At 33.7% G+C, this 20,276-nt stretch overlaps 2 protein-coding genes across 2 annotated transcripts; one reads left to right on the top strand and one right to left on the bottom strand.

Annotated features, from left to right (window-relative positions):
- Positions 1–6,151: 6,151 nt before the first annotated feature.
- On the top strand, positions 6,152–7,256 carry LOC112510572. Its single transcript, XM_025116036.1, has one exon. It carries the CDS (start codon positions 6,205–6,207, stop codon positions 6,757–6,759), a length of 555 nt encoding a protein of 184 aa, XP_024971804.1. The 5' UTR covers positions 6,152–6,204; the 3' UTR covers positions 6,760–7,256.
- A 547-nt stretch (positions 7,257–7,803) lies between these two features.
- Positions 7,804–15,723, bottom strand: LOC112510571 (homeobox-leucine zipper protein ATHB-15). Its single transcript, XM_025116035.1, has 18 exons — positions 14,930–15,723; positions 14,391–14,550; positions 14,216–14,304; positions 14,027–14,117; positions 13,723–13,818; positions 13,038–13,151; positions 12,866–12,949; positions 12,598–12,753; positions 11,976–12,050; positions 11,789–11,895; positions 11,528–11,720; positions 11,254–11,439; positions 10,536–10,616; positions 10,313–10,447; positions 9,783–10,108; positions 9,175–9,280; positions 8,197–8,346; positions 7,804–8,106 (listed from the first exon to the last, which is right to left on the bottom strand). Exons 1-18 carry the CDS (start codon positions 15,142–15,144, stop codon positions 7,960–7,962), a joined length of 2,511 nt encoding a protein of 836 aa, XP_024971803.1. The 5' UTR covers positions 15,145–15,723; the 3' UTR covers positions 7,804–7,959.
- Positions 15,724–20,276: the final 4,553 nt, after the last annotated feature.

Genomic DNA, 20,276 nt, shown 5'->3' with positions numbered 1-20,276 from the left:
GAGAGTGAAGGGGAAGAAGGAAGGTATGCGTATGAGGTTTTTGAGGGTAAAGTGGTAAAAAGTTTCTTGTTCTACTTAGTTCCATGGGTAAAGGGTGGACAACCTTGTCCCACCCTTGTTCTAGTTTGTTCTAGTTAGTCCCACATAAAACCACACCAAACATAGGACAATTGTGTTCTGTCCTGTCCTGTCCCACTCTGTCCAACGTACCAGAGGGACCAAAAGTGTAAATGACCTATATTCCTTTAACAAACCAGAGGGACCAAAAGTGTAAATGACCTATATTATCATGTCACAACATCATAAAGTTTTGATTAATAGAAGTGGTATATATTTCGAACCAAACGACCAACAATTTCGACCATATCTTTCAATCTCTTATTATATTCTTACATAACCAAGATACAATTTTAGATTTTCTGATATAGCATGTCGCAAATCTTCTAAAGTGTGACCTAAATTTGGTTTTATGAAATGCAAAATTGTGATTAAAATCAAAATATTATAAAGTATAACAAATCACATTAAAATTCTAAGATATAGATTCATCCGTAAACAGGCCCAAGACATGGCAAATCAAGATACCTACAACAACAGACAACACGTATGACACAATTGCTTAGGAGGTGGAGCTCTAATCTCCTTCAATTGGTGGTCGCGGTTCATGCAATATCCCCTTCACCTCTTCAGATATTTCTCAAATCCGAGAAGTCAAAATTCTCTCTACTCTCCCTTCAATGATTTTCTTACCATTTATTTATACGATCTCTATTTTGAGATGCAATTTTGTGCCAATAATTGCCGATTGCGTACTGTAGTAGTTTATCTTGTAGGAATCTTTTTAACCACCTTAGAAATCTTTTTCTTCAAATACCCAAAGTTTATGCAGAAGTGGATTTTCTGCATAAAATATATTTTCAAGGCAAAAAAAGAAAAAATAAGTTCAAAAAAGAGTTTCATAAAAAAAGGGACTTTATTGTTTGTAATAAGTGGTAAAAATCTATGTTCGTGAAAAGGGTCGTGAAGGCTGTCGATTTTGCCATAACGTCATTATTAGTCCTTTTTTGTAAAAAATTCGAGCCTTTAAGCTTTAAATTAGAGCCCCGTCGTTGTGAAAAATCACGATTCTTAATTTATTAGGTAGAAAAAATTGTTATTAAGGTTTTTATGAAAAAAAAACGAACCAAAACGATGGAAAAATGGTTTTTGGGGCCAAAACGGATCGGATCCTGTCCTGCTTCGTGGGTCTGGGCGTGCCCAGATCCGGCCAGGAGCTGCGCTGGAGGTTCCTGTTGGGCCATGGTAGAGAAACCATTTTTATCATTGATGGGCTAAATCTGATTAAGAATAGTCCATAATTATTTGATTTATTTAATTGAGCAAACGAATTATAACAATAAATCTATACTATATTATAAAGCATTTGATAAAAACTCTTAAAAACCGTTTTTTATGCATAAATTATTGTTTATTGATGCATATTACTTAAAATTTAATATTACAAGTAAATTGTGCATAAGTACAACTTATTAAAGCTCCATATCTGAATTCGTGTAACTAACTTCATATAAACATGATCTAATACAGGATAAACATCTCATTTTAAATATAAAAAATCTAAAATATAATTAGGATAATTATTGAGTTCTAACAGAATATTAATTATTATCTTTATAAAATGTTATATTATTAAACAAAAAATAAATTATTTCGTTAATAAACTTAAATTAAATTATACTTAAAAAAATAAATAAATAAATTACATAAAAAATGAGAACTTTTAAATAATTGATTTGATATTAACATTGATATATATTTTTTTCAAATTTTTATGATATATTTAAATTTATATTTTATTCAAAAATAAAATCATTATTGTTTTATTAAAAACACATAAAATCGTATTATAACATCGACAGAGACAAATAATAAAATAGAACATTAAAATCAAGATGTGTCTCACTGTATTGTGTGAATACTCTTCTAGTTATTATTAATGTATTTGGTCCATTATTTTCAAATTACCGAACTACGTTTTCTTTATAAATTGTTTAAATATTTAACTGTTAATTATTTTCAATGAAGGATACTTGATGGATTGAATAATTTTGATTATTTTTGGACATTAAGGGGCCGTTTATCAAACACTTATCTGGTAAGCGTTGACCGGTAAGATTCAACACTATCATTTACTTACATGATAAGATTTTAGTCCACCAAAACGGTATTGTATACAACAATTTACCCAGTAATTAAGTGTTTACCATGCTAAGAGTCGTCACTCTCACTTACGAGGTAAGACTCTTGGTCATTGTTTCGTTCTTACCGGATACGATTTTTGGTCCTTACCATGTTCATCCGGTAAGGCAATATGGCTTGGTGTTTACTTACCTGAGTAAGTGTTTGGTAAACAGCCTCTAAATCTAATGATTTCAAGACATTTGAATTTGTTTAAATAGCTTTTTGATGAAATAGATTTACGAAAATAATTGTTTTAGTTCTTAAAGATTACCACGACACTCGGAAATTTTCGTTTTGGAATATAGTTGGAATTTTAAGAATTTATTTTGTCGAAAATGTTTATAAAAGGCTCAAGTAAAAAATCGGGTCTAGCGGGGCATTAGGACTACTGATAGACTCTTGAGCAATCGGTCGAGTAAAAGTCAATATAAGACGATAAAGGGGCTTAATTGATCCAAATAAATTTTTTGGGTCGGTAAAGATGCTGGGAAATCGCAATGATGTTTTGACCCGTATATGTTGCGAAGTACCTCTGTACCGTACTGTCGATAGATTTTATCAGGTACATGTATCGTGAGGTATACCACTGTACGTACCGTGTCGATAGATTTTAACGGCTAAGATTGGTTTGTATGGTTTGTAAATGAGAAACTAAAGAACATTTTATCAACTGTTACATTAGATGATCGAATAGATAATATTCATTTATTTATCGTAATCCCGTAAACTTAACCCTATATATTGCTCTCAAGCTGAACCATTCATGTCGACCAGTTGTTTGGAAAAATATGAGAAATGAAAAACCATCTGATGAGGACGGATACACGCAAGTTGAGGAAATATAAAATGATTGGTTTGAAATTCAAACCACAAATTAATCAATCATATATATATATATATATTGGGATCATGTGAGACCAAGTGTTTTTTCGTGAGACTCGTAAGATCAATTCTCAACCCTTGGATTAGATCTACAATATGACAATCTGAATATTTATAAATGCCACGAGACTTCTCAATAATCACAAAATTGTCACCGTGCAATTTTAGATCATTAGTTTATAAAGTTGATCAATGAACATAAATTGATCTTACGGGTCTCACGAAAAACCTTTGGTCTCACGTGAATCCAACTCCATACATATATATATATATATATATATATGTATATGACGGATTAGGTTGGATTTTTGAGAGGCTGAGAGGGTTTATTCGTGACACAGGTGGAGAGAGACCACAAAGAGTTATGAAGCAAAGATATGGAGTCACATGCATGCATGGTTATGGACCACATAGATTTTTCTAGAAGAAAAGCTAGAAACCCTAAGCAGCAGTGGGAATGGAGATATATAGTAGAAGCTACTAGGTTGTAAGCATGCATGCATGCGGCCTTTTCGATTTAAAGCATTTATACGACTTTTGGTTCATGATGTCTGTGACTCAATTTTCACGTGAAATGAAAGTTAGAAAGATGTATGGTGATTGGTAATTAAAGAAGAAAAAGAAGTGGTGGTTAAAAATAGGGTTTAGGGTTTATGTGGTTGGAGGATATCAACATGTGATCGATCTTTTTTCCGCTTTTATTGCATGCATCATGATGGACCCTCTTAACTGTTCATCTTAATGGATTCTATTTTCTTGAATTTCTTTTCCCCAATTAATTAATTAATTGCTTTATAAATATATACATCTAATCCAAAAAAAAGAGTGAATACAAATATAAAAGTGTGTTATTATGCAACCTTTTACATTTGTACAATCAATATAACTCAATCTCAACTGTTCATTTAATTTGATTTCATAAAAGTTTTGATTGTTTTCTAATATAAAGTATTGATCATAATTAATGAACCATAGTTATCTTTCATAAATATTCATATCATAATAAATAAACTCTCATCGTTTTTTCATAAATATCTCAATTGATTAGATTGTAAAAATGTAATGGACTGCATTTGAAACGTTCTCTAAAAATATAATTTTTAAATATTGATAATAATCACCATAGTTTGCTATTTTAAGTTTGTATATTTATGTTTTAATCACCAAACGAATAGTATAAATAGAATGGGGTGTTTTTAATGCGTTTTTAGGATACTTTTAACATCAAATAATTTATTATATTTGAAATGTGTTTTATATAAAAAAAACATGTTCTATAAAAACCGAATATGATAATTTAATTTAAAAGTGTCCTAAAAATCTTTTAGTACGTCCAAAAACGTTGTATCTAACTTAATGTAAATAGATAATTGTTTGACCTTATAAACTCAAGTCCTATTAATTAACCAGAATGATATTCGCGTAATGCAACGAGATATATCTCGATTTCAATGTTTTGTTTATTTGGTCTATGTCGATGTTGCCAATTTACGTAGTTTTGAGCAAGCAATTCATGTTTTTTTAATAAAATATAAATTTGAAAATATCATAAAAATTAATAATATATATAAAAGTTCTCATTTTTTGTGTAACTTCTTTAATTCAACTTTTTTTTATTATAATTTAATGACAAAGTAATTTATTTTTGGTTTAATAATATAATTTTTATAAAGATAATAACTAAGTATTATGTTGAAACTTAATGTTTATTTTAATTATATTTTAGATTTTAGATTTAAAATACGAATTTTATCTTGTGTTTAATTGTATTTATCTACAATTAATTACACGAATTCAAACATGAAACTTAATAAGTTATACTTACGCACAATTTACTTGTAATCTTGAATTTTAAATAATATGCATCAATAACCAGTAATTTATGTATAAAAGATGGTTTTTAGGATTTTTATTAAATGTTTTATAATATAATATAATACATTAATTTAGAAAATAACTGATTTTATTTTAGTGAAAATATAATACTACTACTCTTCTATTCTAACCTATATACACATGCCATAGATCTAAAGAAAAAAGGTGGTGGAACTCGAAATTCTTAGTTTTAAATACCCCCATGCAATGCATATTATATATATATATATATATATATATATATATATATATATAGAGAGAGAGAGAGAGAGAGAGGAGCGATCAAATGAAAACCACTCCAATTTGTAAAAACCGTAAAAACTACTTTCATCCGTCGTTAATCTTATGAAATTTTTTTATGAAATTGTTAATCTTGTGAAATTGTTTCATATAATACTTTTTTTGATGAAGTTGTTTCATATGTGGTTATGAAATTGTTTCATAWACTACTTAATGAAATTTTAATGAAACTGTTTCATGTATTTCTTTAAAATTAAATTAATGAAGATGATAATATCCATGATTAACACCCTCCACAATAAAAATGGTTAATCAACCTCTCATAATTACAAAAAAATGAACAAAATAAAAAATTATAATTGGTTGAATGAGGTTTCACGGTTTTTACAAATTGAGTGGTTTTTATTTAAACCCACCCCTATATAGATATAGATATAGATATATATATATATATATATATATATATAGATAGATATATATATATATATATATATGACTTGAGACCAGCGTGTTTTCTTTAAGATTCATGAGACTATTTTTTTACACTTGAAACGTTGTAAAGATAATTTTCATAGTGTTTTTGTTAGGAATGTTCGGGTTTTTTTTATCTTCATAGCGTTTTGCTGTGAAGTTTCAAGTGTAAAAAAATGATCTTACGGGTTTCACGAAAACAATTCGGTCTCACGGGAACACAATCATATATATATATATATATATATATATATATATATATATATAATATTGAATAAGAGTTAACGTATTAATGATGGTGTTGAGACCAACCAAGAAGTTGACATGAGAAAGCCAACCAAAGCATTCATGAATAATCATGTGCAACATTGATTTAACAACCAAAAGGATTACCCTCCTCCTCCATTATAAATACTTCACACCTTCCTTCCCTTCTACACTAAGCCAACATCATTCATCTCATATTCATCTTCTTCCATAACTTATTCATCTAACATGGCACCCCATGGCGACACCATTGTTACCCAATGTGCTCACCCTAAACATTCCTTCTCCAAGCCACCAAGACTCTCCTCCGATGCCCTCAAACGAACCGTCTCCGACATGTCCTTCGAACTCAGCAAAGACGCCATCGATATCAAGTCCTTAACCACCATCTCTGAGGTCGTAGACGCCAAGTGCGAATGTTGTGGCATGGTCGAAGAATGCACGCCCGAATACATGGAAAACATCCATAACCGGTTCTTGGGAAAATGGATCTGTGGCTTGTGTTCAGAAGCTGTTAAAGAAGAGATGGAAAAGAATGGAGGAAATAAAGAAGCAGCTTTGAGTAGTCACATGAATACATGTGTTCGGTTCAATAAACGTGATCGGGCTTATCCAGTTTTGTGTCAAGCCGAGGCCATGAGAGATTTGTTGAAAAAGACTCGGCTACGAGGTAAATCTTTGAGTCCTAGAGACACCGGATCCGTGAAAAGGGGTGGCATTGCAAGAAGTTCGAGCTGCATTCCAGCCATTACTAAGGAGATCAATGGTGTCAACACTCGCTAATAAGCCGGACTAGCGAGTGTTGTTGACGGATAGGTGTGTGCGAGTAAGAAAGCGGAGCGCCTTCTGAACATGATTACGACATAAGTTTTTAGTCACCAATCCTATCCATTAGGGTTTCATATGCTCTTATTAATATGTCTCAAGCATGTCCAAATATTTATAGGATCTGCTAATTATAGTGTTGGTATCTCATAACTTTAATTCGATTCGCACAAATCACAGGGACCGAGACCAAAATGAAATGTCTCTTAACGGGTTTTTATCTTGGATCGTAAGTCTGTTCGCAACCGACACACATCCAACCAACATATCTTGACCTGGTTCTAGGTTTTTTTTTCGGGATGTTGGTTGTTTTTCAAAGGGTTGCTTGTCGATTATGATCTTCCGAATATTGTTAACTGTAAAACTGTACCGTAAGTGTCAATAATTCTTGTAAAATGTGTTGTAATCTATAAAGCTAAAGAAGGTGAATGAAATTGTTTCTTAACAAAAGTATGTATTGTCTGCTTGCATCCATCTGTTGTACCATTTACAAGATTTAAGCTTACAACCTGAAATAATGGTGGGTTCTTATCACAGCAATAGCAGTCTAACTTTCAAGAGTATAACTGTTTGGTTGGTTTTCCTTTAAGAAAAAATTAGTTTGGATAAAACTCGGCTTTCTGCATATACCTCCCCCCTAAAAGCTTATTGAACAAGTCATCTTCTATATTATTAAGCCAATACCAAAGTATAGCTGACTAACTAAGTTGTGAGTTCCAATAAGCTCATTAAGCTGCTAAAAAACAGGGTCTTGAATGAGCCAAAACCTATAAATCAATTTATTAATACATTTAAACATATATATATATATATAGGCGAAAGATTGGGTAAAAAGAAGTGAACTTCATTAGTGTTGACATTCAATTAGAATTGATCGAAAGGTGAAGATCTTTTCTTACGCTTCTCACCATAACTTTCATTCTCACCGGAACTCGACCTTCTATATATATTTGGCAGAGCAGAAGGGCAGGGAGATGTAACAAAGGAATGCACCATAAATATTTCAAAGAAACAGTAGTAGGTAAATAAGTTTGAATAATCATAAACTTCCAACTTCACAAGGATCAACATTTAACAAACCAAAAACACAAAAGCTGGACTGAATCCAAGAGTGTTGTAAGCAGTACTTGTTGAAGATGCCACAAGCTAAAACCCTATTTAAACAAAGGACCAGTTGATAAACATAAAGCAGATGCAGTGAGCATTTTCTTCTTCATTCAGCACCTTCCATGCCACTGCTCTCTCATACGAAACTGGTCTCCCCATGCTCGATAAACATATCCCCCCTTGAAGACACGCAAAACCCTGATAACAAAACCATAACCAAAATTGCGCTCTTAATTCCGTGATTAATTACGTGATTAATTATAAACTTATTTACTTCGTTTAACGAACCTGTTGCATGATCTGAGGGAACTCAGAGCAAAGACTTTTTCTTCCATGTTCATCGAGGATCTTCTCCAAAGTGATTTCTTGAAGCGCGACTAGGGTGGTCTCGAGCATATCAAGACCAGCCTGGTTTGCAAAAGTGAAAACCGGCAATGCCTGCATTCAAAGGTAGAACGGTGGCAAAATAAGTATTAAAGAGAAGCTTCCCAAAGACTTCGATTTTGAGTTGTTTATACATTACAGCAAAATCGGGTTTATAGAACACGATATATATTTAAATGTCCTTATAAACTGCTTTATAGGACTAAAGGGTCTACTTGTTAGCAGCTTAATAAGCTTAATGGGACTCAGTTTATTCAGTCAGCTATACATAAATGTTTGGTAATGACTTAATGATGTAGAAACTGGCTCATTTAGGGGAGGAGCTTTATGCAGAAGGCACAACTGTTTAATCCTATAAAATTAAATCCTAAAAGCGAGTCTATTTAAACATCTTTGACGTCTTATAAAACCGACCTTGTTGCAGTAACCACTGCAACAAAAATGGCTTTATAGGACGCATGGAATGTCTAAGAGTCTTAATAGAATACTTTATAGAACTTACGTTTATAAGACCAAACAATAAAACATCTTATCTGAAAGCGTTGCAATAAGTTTAAAGGACGCTTTTACGCGTTTTAACAAGTTTTGTAGGACACTTCTGAAATAAAGTGTCATATTATCTATTTTTATACTACACTTTTAAGAAGTGTCCTATAAACTCATATTTGTGTTTATAGGACATTTTTCCAAATAGTGTTGTATAAAATAGCTAATATGACACTATCTTTAAAATGTTCTAATAAACTTGTAGAAACGCCTAAAAACGTTCTATAAACCTATTGTAACACTTTTAGATAGGACGCTTATACATTTTAGGTGTCCTATAAAACCTATTTTGTTGTAGTGTTAACAGTTGCATTGTGGAAACTAATCAAAACCCACCTTGAGTGAGCAGCACAAGATTGCATCTGAATGGTGCCACAAAGACTTAAGGACGGATTCATTTCCATGGCAGCCAGCTTTAAGAAGCTCCACACCCAAATAGCACCTGTGAGAAACAAAGATAACGAAAGAAGACACAATGTTAACACGACCTCACTGTAACAAAATCAGTTTTATAGAACGTCAAATATGTCTAATGGCCTGTTTGTTAGCGGCTTAATGAGCTTAATAGGATTCGCAGCTTATTCGGTCAGCTATACACATGACTGTTTGGTAGTGGCTTAATGATATAGAAAGTGGCTTATTTAGAAAGCTTCTAAGGGGGGAGTTTTATGCAGAAATCCATGTTTTTTCAAACCTATCCCTCCCAATTAAAAAACATGTTCCTTCCACCTATGAAAAAAACAAAAACCTTCCATAATCCTTACAGACAGATTAATCCACAATAACTTTATTCATACAGGACTTTATGGAAAACCAACCAAACCACCCCTAAATGTGCTAATAAATTGCTTTATTGTAACACATTTTATAGTCTGATAATATTACGTCCTATAAAACCGATTTCGTTGTAATGTGCAAGGGTAAAGAGATATCCGAGCCCGCACCTGTAACTGTGGCAGATCCATCGAGCTAGAGTATGTGCTTCAGGAGTGCCCATTGGTGCCTGCAGACCTCCGTTAGGATTCAGGTTAGATGGAGACAGTGCCGATGCAACCCTCTGAACAGATGAGATGATGGTTCTAATGTACTGACGAGCCATGGCCGCTACACTTTCTTGCATGTGGGTCTCGAATGCAAACTCAAATGCTATTGTCATCACCGATCTTGCAGTGTTACTAGCAGTATTAGGATCACCAGATACCTTATTTCCCGAACCTCCAATTTCAAGCGCAGAAGCAAGATCGAGAGTGCGATTTGGACTTGATGTCTCCTGCATATATTTATGTTATAACCAGATCATATAACGAATGTTGGAGCCAAAACTAAATAAATAACTAATAAACACAAAGTCGGCTTTATAGGATGCCAAATATAAACTTTAAGTCCTATAAAGCAGTTTATTATGATATTTAGACATATTTGGCGTCCTATAAACCTAATCTTATTGTAGTATATATGGCATATGGATGCTAACCTTGCCAGAATCGAGGGGAATGATGCGAAAACCCGAAGGCAAAAGAGGTGCATCATCGGCAAAAGAAGAATCGATGGGAGCAAATATAAGTTCGGCACACATGCCAACGGCATTCTCATCCATTCCGCTGCATAGCTATTCAATCGAATCATAATAACGAATTCAGATGACGATGTCATTTAAGGCTAAAAAACGATCAATAGCATGAAGAAACAACACGTACTTGCAGAAGAAACATGTCTCTCGGCATCAACGAGTCTTCAGGACAATGCTCGACACCCTCCAATTTAATAACCTCCAATAACTATAAAATTAAAACAAACTTTATCTTCAGATATAAAATTAATACAATACAACTGTTCAGGATTTGGTAAGACAGAACTGGGCAGGATAGATGAAATGACGAATTTACCCGAATGAGTTGTTTATATCTTTTATATATTTTATTAATTTATTAAATTATAATAAAATAAATATTTTTATAACAAAATATATCATTAGAAAGTTTTCATCAAAATGATTAAAATGACACCAAAACAAAAGGTTTATGTAGTTTCCAATTTTTATTTATACCTTTTCTATATTATTTTTTTATTATTAATATTTAATAAATTACAAAATTAACCAAAAATATGGAAACCATATATATTTTGAGGATAGTATAGTGAAAGTTTAAAGAGCATAAAACACAATGAATAAAATGTATGAGGTGTATTTGATGTTTTAGAAAAGAATTGGGTTTTATTTTGAGGTTATATTGGTAAAATAAGATCTAAAATACCGCTCTGTTCCACCTTGTTCCTATCTATTCCACATAAAAGTCCGGCCAAACATGGAACAATGATCCATGTTCTATTATGTCCTATCCAGTGTACCAAACACACCCTAAAATTAACTACGATTTGATCAAACTTAAATCAGATATGACGGAATTAACTTGCCTCTTCGTGCTCGATTGTGTGAGCAAGTGGAAGAATAACTTGACCACCAAAATTACCGATTCGCGACCCTGGTAGACTACATGGTCCAAGTTTCACCGCTGCAGCTGAGTAAGCATCGATATTGTTATCTGCCCATTCAGACCGGTGCTCCCTTAAGAACCTAAGGAGAAGGGCCGGGGGAACATTCTGCAAAAAGAAAGGGATTTTAACTCTCACATTAAGAAAAAAAGAAATCGGTGGAATCCCGTCAACAAAAGAACTGTCGGTGGCTGACCTGGAGAAGCATCGATGCTTTTGCGCATAATACAGCATTACTAACGGGTGTGTATCCATTCGTGAACGAAAGATTTAATCCCATAAGTTTTTCGGGAGAAGAGTTCACAAGAATAGTAACGTCATCCATCCCATCATTACCCATCAACGACCAACCTTCATCACTAAACCCATTCAGAGCCTCATTGAAACCCCTGCCGATTAAAAATCCGTTATAATCAACGCCTGAGAAAATGACAAAAAGGGCGCTCGTAAAACCTACCTGCTTAACCTCTGACTAAGTGCTCTTAATGCTGCAGGTCTTCGGCCCCAATTAGGGGTACTGGACTGGGAAGCTTCTTGAGCGATCTGTCTCAGTTGGCGTAACGCCTGTTGAAAAAACCGGACTCTAAATACATCTATTCCAGTATTACGGAAATCATTGCAAAAAAATGGATTTCAAATATTACCATCATTGTTGTTTTTTGAGCGAGGACAGTTGATGATTCATACAACGGGCGCAACACTTCAGGTACGCTCCATGCCTACTTAATCATCCATGTTCAATAATTTCGAATATATATACATATCGAGAGAGGGAGGTTCAAAGGAAAACCGCTAAAAAATGAAAATCTAAGGAACACCCTTGTAACCATTCATGTGGATGGTAATTGGGAAGTTGTTTCTTGGTTTTGATGAACGTGTGCATACCAGACATATTGCTTATAAATTACTTGTATGAACATGTGCATACCATCCAGGTGGACGGTTACCTGACCCTATATTATATATATATATAGAGAGAGAGAGAGAGAGAGAGAGAGAGGAAGGTTCAAGAGAAAACTCAAAATATTGAAAAACTAGGAACACCCTAATAACCATTCATTTGGACGGTATGCACATGTGCATATACAAATGTGTATACAAGTAGTTGTATATGCACATGTGCATACCGTCCAGATTGACGTTTACCAGCATGTTCCTCAAGTTTTCAATTTTTTGCAGTTATCCCCGAACCTTGACCCTACATATAAATATATATATATGAAAAGTAAATATTAACATTTCTGAATACAAACTGCATACAATTACCTCTAAGTTCATATGATCGACAATGTGAATGATAGAACCACCTCCTTCACAAGGTCGAATAAGGTAGCCACTAGGCAGCATTTCGGCTCGAACAAAGTTCTGCACCGACGGCATGCTCGGACCATTTTGAGTGTTGGTTAGTGATCTTTCACAAACCTACACATCCCACCATATGACATAAAAAACGAGATCTACAAACAAGTGATTTCCGAAACAGCACCATCATAAAATAGAATGGGAAAATGATTCAAAACGATTGATTACACACCACTAGACTGCCGTCTTCTGTAGCAGAGGTGTAACGCAGCAACCAGAAATCACGAGCAGTAGCTAATGTTGTCGGAGCATAAAGCTAGACCATCGGATAGATTTAGAATCAAAATCGAGTGAGTGAAGAAAAAGTGGCATAACAATGGTGGCAAGAATGAAGCATCACCCACCTGCATGTACAAAAGCTCAATGGTTCCACCATTGGCAGTGGGTAACAAGTTGACGACATCCACAGCTCGGCAATCACGAAACCACGAAGGGCGATCCTTGAGGATTTCAGCAACCTGACACACAAAAGGCTTAGGGGCTGTCTGTGTGTATTAGTCTGTTTGTATAGATTGAGAAGGTTTTTGTTTCAGAGGGGTTTTTCATAGATGGAATGAGGGTTTTTTTTAATTGGGAGGGACAGGTTTGGAAAAAACTTGGCTTTCTGCATAAAGCCTCCCACCCTAGAAGCTTACTGAATAAGCCAATTTCTATATCATTAAGCCACTACCAAGCAGTCATGTACTAAATAAGCTGTGAGTTATTAAGCTACTAACAAGACAGGCCCTTAGACTATGTTTGGCAAACTAGCAGTTGGCTTATAAGCTAGATGATAAACTAATCATACTTCTGTAAAAATTAGATGATTAGCTAGAGGACAATGTAAAATGATGTAAAAAGACATTTGGAAAAATTAAATGGAAAATAAATAAAGGGCATAAAGTCCCCTACGGCTTATTATAACGCTAGCTTTTGCCTAACCAAGCAGGGCTTATTCATTAAGCTCAAAGAATAATCTAGCTTATAAACTTCACAGATCCAAGTTCTAGCATCAACGGAAATGACAAATGAGGGGATGATAAAGCTCACCCTTGTAGGCTCAAGACCGACCAGGCCGCAGGCTCGAGCTGCCACACCAGTGCAACCATGAGAAATAGCAACGATTCCAATGGAATCCGGACCAGGCTACATCAAAGGAAAAGAAGGAAAATTCAAGAAACAGATCGGCCGACCACAAATTGCGAAGAGAGTAGTCAACATTCTATCTCAAGCATCATTAAAGAAATGGGAAATGCAACATGAATGGCCTTTCCTTCTACTTCCATTTGATCAAGATTCACTGAAACTGAACTAATAATCAGATATGAAGATTCACATGTGAATATATATATACCTTCATTCCAGGCATTTGGACCCACTCAACAGCAGTTCCAGTAGCCTTCGAAAGAAACTCTGCTAAAGTTTCTTCTGCGATGGACAAAAGTCTTGAAAACAGAACAATATACAGAAAGTAAGAACCCAAACCAACCCAATTCAATTCTATAAGAAAACCGAATCGAAAAATGAATCAATAGAAACTAACCCAGCAGGACTAGCATCCTGTGGTGGATTCTGAGTCAAATGACTCGTTACCACCGACTCACAACTCGTATCTTTTGTAGCAAGTGCCGTCTGCAGTACCAAGAAACTTAAAACATCAATTTCACCAAACTTAAATGGTACATAAATAAACAATCAGACTTAATAAGAATCCTCACATTCTGCGTATGCTGGCGAAAATAGCCATTTTCATACACCAAATGTGACACTTGTTTCTGCAATCGATCATTCTCTTCCATCAGGAGTTTGTTCATCGCTGTCAGTTTTCGATTCACACCTTGAAGACGTGAAGACTCTCTTCTCTGTTTTTCTCTGCATCTGTACAAAGAAACATGAAACAAACACAACCCATTATTAATCTTTACAAAGGATCAGGACTCAAAAAGCTATGAAATTGGGTTTTAATCAACAGTTCTTCCATCTGTGCATTATAACCAGTTAACAACCCAAATCAAGAAATTTCGTTTTAATAATCTTTACAAAGAATCAAGACTCAAAAAGCTATGAAATTAGGTTTTGGCCAACAGTTCTTCAATCTGCATTATAACCAGTTAACAACCCAAATCAAGAAATTTCATTTTAACAATCTTTACAAAGAATCAAGACTTAAAAAGCTAAGAAATGGGGTTTTAATCAACATTTCTTCAATCTGCATTATGACCACTTAACAACCCAAATCAAGAAAGTTCATTTATACCTTCGGTTCTGGAACCAAACTTTGATCTGTTTTGGCTCGATGTTAGAGAGAATAGGGCATTCACGAATGAGTTGTTGACGACGAATGGAACTGGGTTTTGGGCATTCATGATAAAGCCTCTCGAGAGCTTCAACCTGCTCAGGTGTATAACGAACATACTTGCCATTATCGAGTAGTCCACCCTTATCATCCTTCAATGACATCGCCATCATCATTTGCTCCAAAAAGATTATCTTTTTACCTCTTTCGATTGGCCAAAAAGAAATTAAAACCCACTAAAATCGGCACATTCCCATGTTGTAAACAAGAAAACCCCAAACTTTCAAGTCGATAAACAAAAAGAATGTTCTTGATTTTGAGCCCCTAACGATGATAATTTAATACCCTTTTGACTGTATCCTCTTTAGCTTCAAGAAAGATTCGTCTCTCTTCTTCTTGAGTACACCCTTTTCAGAGCTTCAGATTTTGAGTCCTTTCAAACCCACAAGAATCAGTAGCAATCTGCATCTCCAATCGTCCCTAACCTCTGAAACATCTTGACTTATTGTTTAAATTCTTCTTTTATCAAACAGAAAAGCACACCAACGTCTGAATCCTCCAACCCAACATGATATTGATAGGAAGTAAATGGAAGATCTTGAGAGGAGATTCTCTGAGACACAAAAAGATGGAATTTTTATGATCTTTCTAGGAACCCTAATTCTGAAAAATAAAAAGAAGAGAGAATAGGTAGAGGAGATAAAGAGTATAGGAGATTTTTTTAGTGCTTTAGCACTGTAGATGGATATGATGGACTGGGTGGGAGCTGGTGTTGGCTCATTTGCTGTTTGTTTTTGCTTTATCTGTTTTCACTGTACTTCATCTATCTATACTATCCTACAGCTGAGAGGCTGCCTGCCCAGCCTGCACCATAAATTTGGATTTTTTTGCTTCATCCTTCTTCCCTTTCCTCTCCATTCCCATCATGCCCAAATCCCTTCAACAATTTACAAGATTGCCATTGTCGTATCTCAGGATTCTTGTTTTTTCATTGGTTAAAACCACAAATTCTTGCTTTAATCAACCGTATAAATGGTAATAGTATGTTTGTTAACAGCTTAATGAGATTCGTAACTTATTTGGTCAGCTATGTATAACTGCAGGGACGGACCCGTCTCTGTTCACAACTTATTCGATTAACTATATATGACTGTTTAATATCGGTTTAATGATATAGAATGTAGTTTATTCACTAAACTTTTGAGAGTGAACTTTATAAGGAAAAAACCAAGTTTTTTCAAACTATACAAACAAATTAATCCACACAAGCATCTTTATTCATACAAAACCTATTAAAATGGGTGACTGTAAATAACGAAAAGAACCCATTATATTTCATTAAAAGATAAGTATCAAATAAATGAAATGTATCCAAACCTGACTTCTATCTTATCTTACAGAGAACAGTAATGGATGTATATTATATGGGTGTATAGAGTGGCATGGATGTAAATAAGTGGAAATAGGAAGGGTGAAAGTGAAGGCTAATGGAGGGTTCCTAAATTAGGGAGAAAGGGCGTGAGAGCAGGGAAGTAAAGAGAACACAATGATGATGGTTTTGCATGCGCCTCGGTTTCTACCTTCTTTTTTTTATGTGTGTGTTTTTTTTCCTTTTAATATATTCATTTCACATTTCCAAAAACTTTCTCACTTTTGTCTTTGTCCAGATATACAACTTTTCACTTTCACCCCCTTTACTTCTCTCCTTTCTAAATCACACACAAAACTTTTCAGTTTTTTTTTTTCCGTTCTAAGATCCACATTTCACCAGCAATGCTTCAACCCCACTGATTCGGTCAATTATATATGATTGTTTGATAGTGGCTTATTCAGTAAGCTTCTAAAGGAACTTTATACAGAAAGTCAAAAAAAAAATCTAAACTTGTCTCTTTTAATTAAAAAACAAGGATCTTTGATCTATTCAAAAAAACTATCTCAAACGAAACAGATTAATCGACACGAATAACTTTATTCATACATGACTTAATGAAAAATCAATCAAACAACCTCTTAATCCCATTAAATTACATAACATTACACTCGTTTTTTAAATCTCGTGACCAAAAAGACCTGTTATTAGTATTTTATGACGAGGTTGCAACATAATGAATCTCGCATGTTATATTCTTTATGAATTGACACCGGTCGTTTCCTGAAAGCAAGAAAGAGTGTTTGGTTTATATGAAGCTAATGTTTTACATGAAATTATGAAGATTTTATAAAAATGAAACATATAGATACTAGAAATGGTAGAGAGAAAAAAGAAAAAGATAAATGAAAGTGACATAACATGAGACATTTGACAAATGAGGAGAAGGTATGTATGCATGTATGTATGTATGCATGTATATATGTATGTATGCATGCATGTATGTGTGTGTGTCAAATAATAAAAGACAGAAAGCCATACTTCACTTGTTACTTGTGCCCCATACTTCCTAATTTGGGGGTTTCTCTTTGGACCATCTTCATCATTTGCTCTCATTGCTTCCAATTTCAAATGCCCATTTTTTTAATAAAAATATACTCAATAAATAAAATATTAAATAAAAGAGAAAAAAACACAAAAAAACATAATAAATAAATAATTTAATTATTTTTATAAGAAATAAAATTTTATTCTATTTCATATCCTACAAACCAAACATACCAAATATTTCAAATCTTTCTACAAAATCTAAATCCATCAACGCCGAATGATCGTATGAGAAAAAGAGTTAAGGTGAAAAGCATAAGACTAAATCATAACCATTAATTACTTTTAATCTCAAATACACCCATGAATTGCGCTTTAAAATGAAATTGATTTGGTACATCTTGGTACACTTCATTAGTATTAACATTCAATTATAATTGATCTAAAAATAGAGATCTCTTTTTACGTTTCTCAACTTCTCACAAAAACTCAAACCCATCCATCAAAACCATTCCATTAGACCATACACACCGAAGTACCTTTATTGTGGAATTCAAACATGACAAAAGCATGTACCCATTCCCATTGCACCAATAATATGCATGGATTGCTAATCATGCCCATTTCATAAAAGCCCAATCCAAATACCATAACCCGGCCCAACCAACAATCTTGTTAATTCAAAGTTCACATAAATTATAGAAATTAATAAATGAAATAATAAATCCTACTTATAATTCCCAATCGGAAAAACGCATTATGGACCGTTTGGTTTACAAGATTCCTGTGAAATTCGAACGAATTGGAGTCGCCAAATTCCATTCGGTTGTTTGGTTTTCACACGAAATGGTTTTTATTTTAAAGATTATATCGTTCACGGATTTTATCATTTCATTGTATATGTGATGAAATATTTGTTTAGTAATTTATATTATCTGGCACGCGAGTTTAGTGCATCAAAACCATAGTCCATATCGATGAACCATCCCGATGACACATCATACAAAGATATGAACGTGATAAACGGTGTGAAGTGTTCAAAACGTCACAAATTAAAGGGATATGTATTACTAAGCTTATAAGAAGTTTTGCATTTTCAATGCATGCACGCTTTCATGATTTAAATGCGTTTCGTTTAAGGGTAGAACTACTTACGTATCGATGTAGCTCTAGAAGTGACGGGTTATCAAAGTGTCTGAACAAGCACCCTTATTGGATCACCAACTTCGACTGCATACTCTGATTTAACTCTACGTTATAACTACAAATCATTATGCTTTTTTTTCCCAATTTGTATTTGAGTCGAATTCATAGCAGCCTTTACAGCAATGCAATATTTGTCATGTGCATTCCAACATAAATTCCCCCTCTGCCATAAGAAGCGCACCATATTTTCTACATTGTGTTTTGGTTTCCACGTTTGAAGGAATTGCCAAATGTAAATTTTCCCCAAGGATGCTTTGTTTATGGTCTACAAATACTTCCACGACAAGTTCTGAACCAGAGACCATCTCTTAATTGGAGGTTTGAAACACAAAAAAAACGAGAACAGAGAAATTGAAACACAGATTAATACCGAAATCATGAATAGTCTCGAGAGTTGAGAGAATGAAGGCAATTATGGGTGGGGAAAACTTTTAAACAATACGAACCTATATATACATTTTAATAAATGGTAAAATGGTAAATACGTGAATAACAAATTTATAAATAAAAAAACAATGTGGCAAAGAGAGGTTGTAAATACATGAATGACCAAAAATACGATAAATCCATTTGTCCATTTGGAAGACGAGATGTGGCAAAGATAATATTTCAAACAAACAATCTTATCAATCTCTTGACTAGTTTGAACATAACAGGTTTAATAATTAATACCATATATCCTTACCCAAAGGGATTGACAGAGTCCCAACTTGTCCCTAAAAGGTGTCACAAGTTACGATTTTTAACTGGTTCAACCCTATTTTTCAACCTCTCAGCACTGCCACCTCTAATGCAGATCAGTGTCATAGCAAAGACACCACATCTTATTAAAAATTCATGTGTTTATCACTCCATAAACTAACAAGTAATTAAATGATTGTTGTTAAATCAACCATGGAATTTCAAATACTTGGATTTGATTTTGGGATGGATCTAAAAGTGTAAAAGACATAAAACATATTTTGACAAAAGTTGACTACCAGCAACCCTAACTGGTCTGATACATAACCTGCCTCCAAAAACATCAACATGAGGGGTATTTTCTAGCTCACTCAATGGCTAAGACTAGCCTTTACGGTAATACTGAACGGAAGACCTATCTTGTATATGCGTAAAATTACCCCACCCCTTTAACAATTGAATTATGCAATTCAAATTTCAAAAACATGTTAATTGGGCTGAATGCTAGAAGCCCGTGGAAAAATACTTATTGGGCTGACGCTGAATAATAGAAAGTAGAAACCCATGCCCAAATGCGAAAACCTTGTGGTATTTTATAATTAAATTAAATAAATAAAAAAGAAATGAAATGAAAAGTTGGATGTATATATAATAAAATAAAAAATAGATTATATAAAACAATCTCACATGACGGCTGACAACCACCCCTCACCCCTCTCACGTGGTTAGTCGGATACCATTATCATTTACTTCCATTTTTTATGTTTTACGTTAATTGATATAATTATTAAATTATTTATTATTTAATTTTAAAATTCTATTTGTTAATAGCTTAATAAAACTCATATTTGATTTGATCAGTTATATATGATTATTTATTAATGACTTAATGATATAAAAAATAATTTATTTAATATGCTTTTAAGATATATAATTAATCAAACATGAAACCTCGTTACTTGATTTGATGGTTTTAGTTTTGCAAATGAAAAAATAAAAGGAAAA

Source organism: Cynara cardunculus, assembly GCF_001531365.2.
Source record: "Cynara cardunculus var. scolymus isolate 2C chromosome LG 3, CcrdV1, whole genome shotgun sequence".
Classification (NCBI taxonomy): Eukaryota; Viridiplantae; Streptophyta; class Magnoliopsida; order Asterales; family Asteraceae; genus Cynara; species Cynara cardunculus.
Note: the sequence above shows the minus strand (reverse complement) of the source record. Positions and strands in the feature narration are given on the sequence as shown.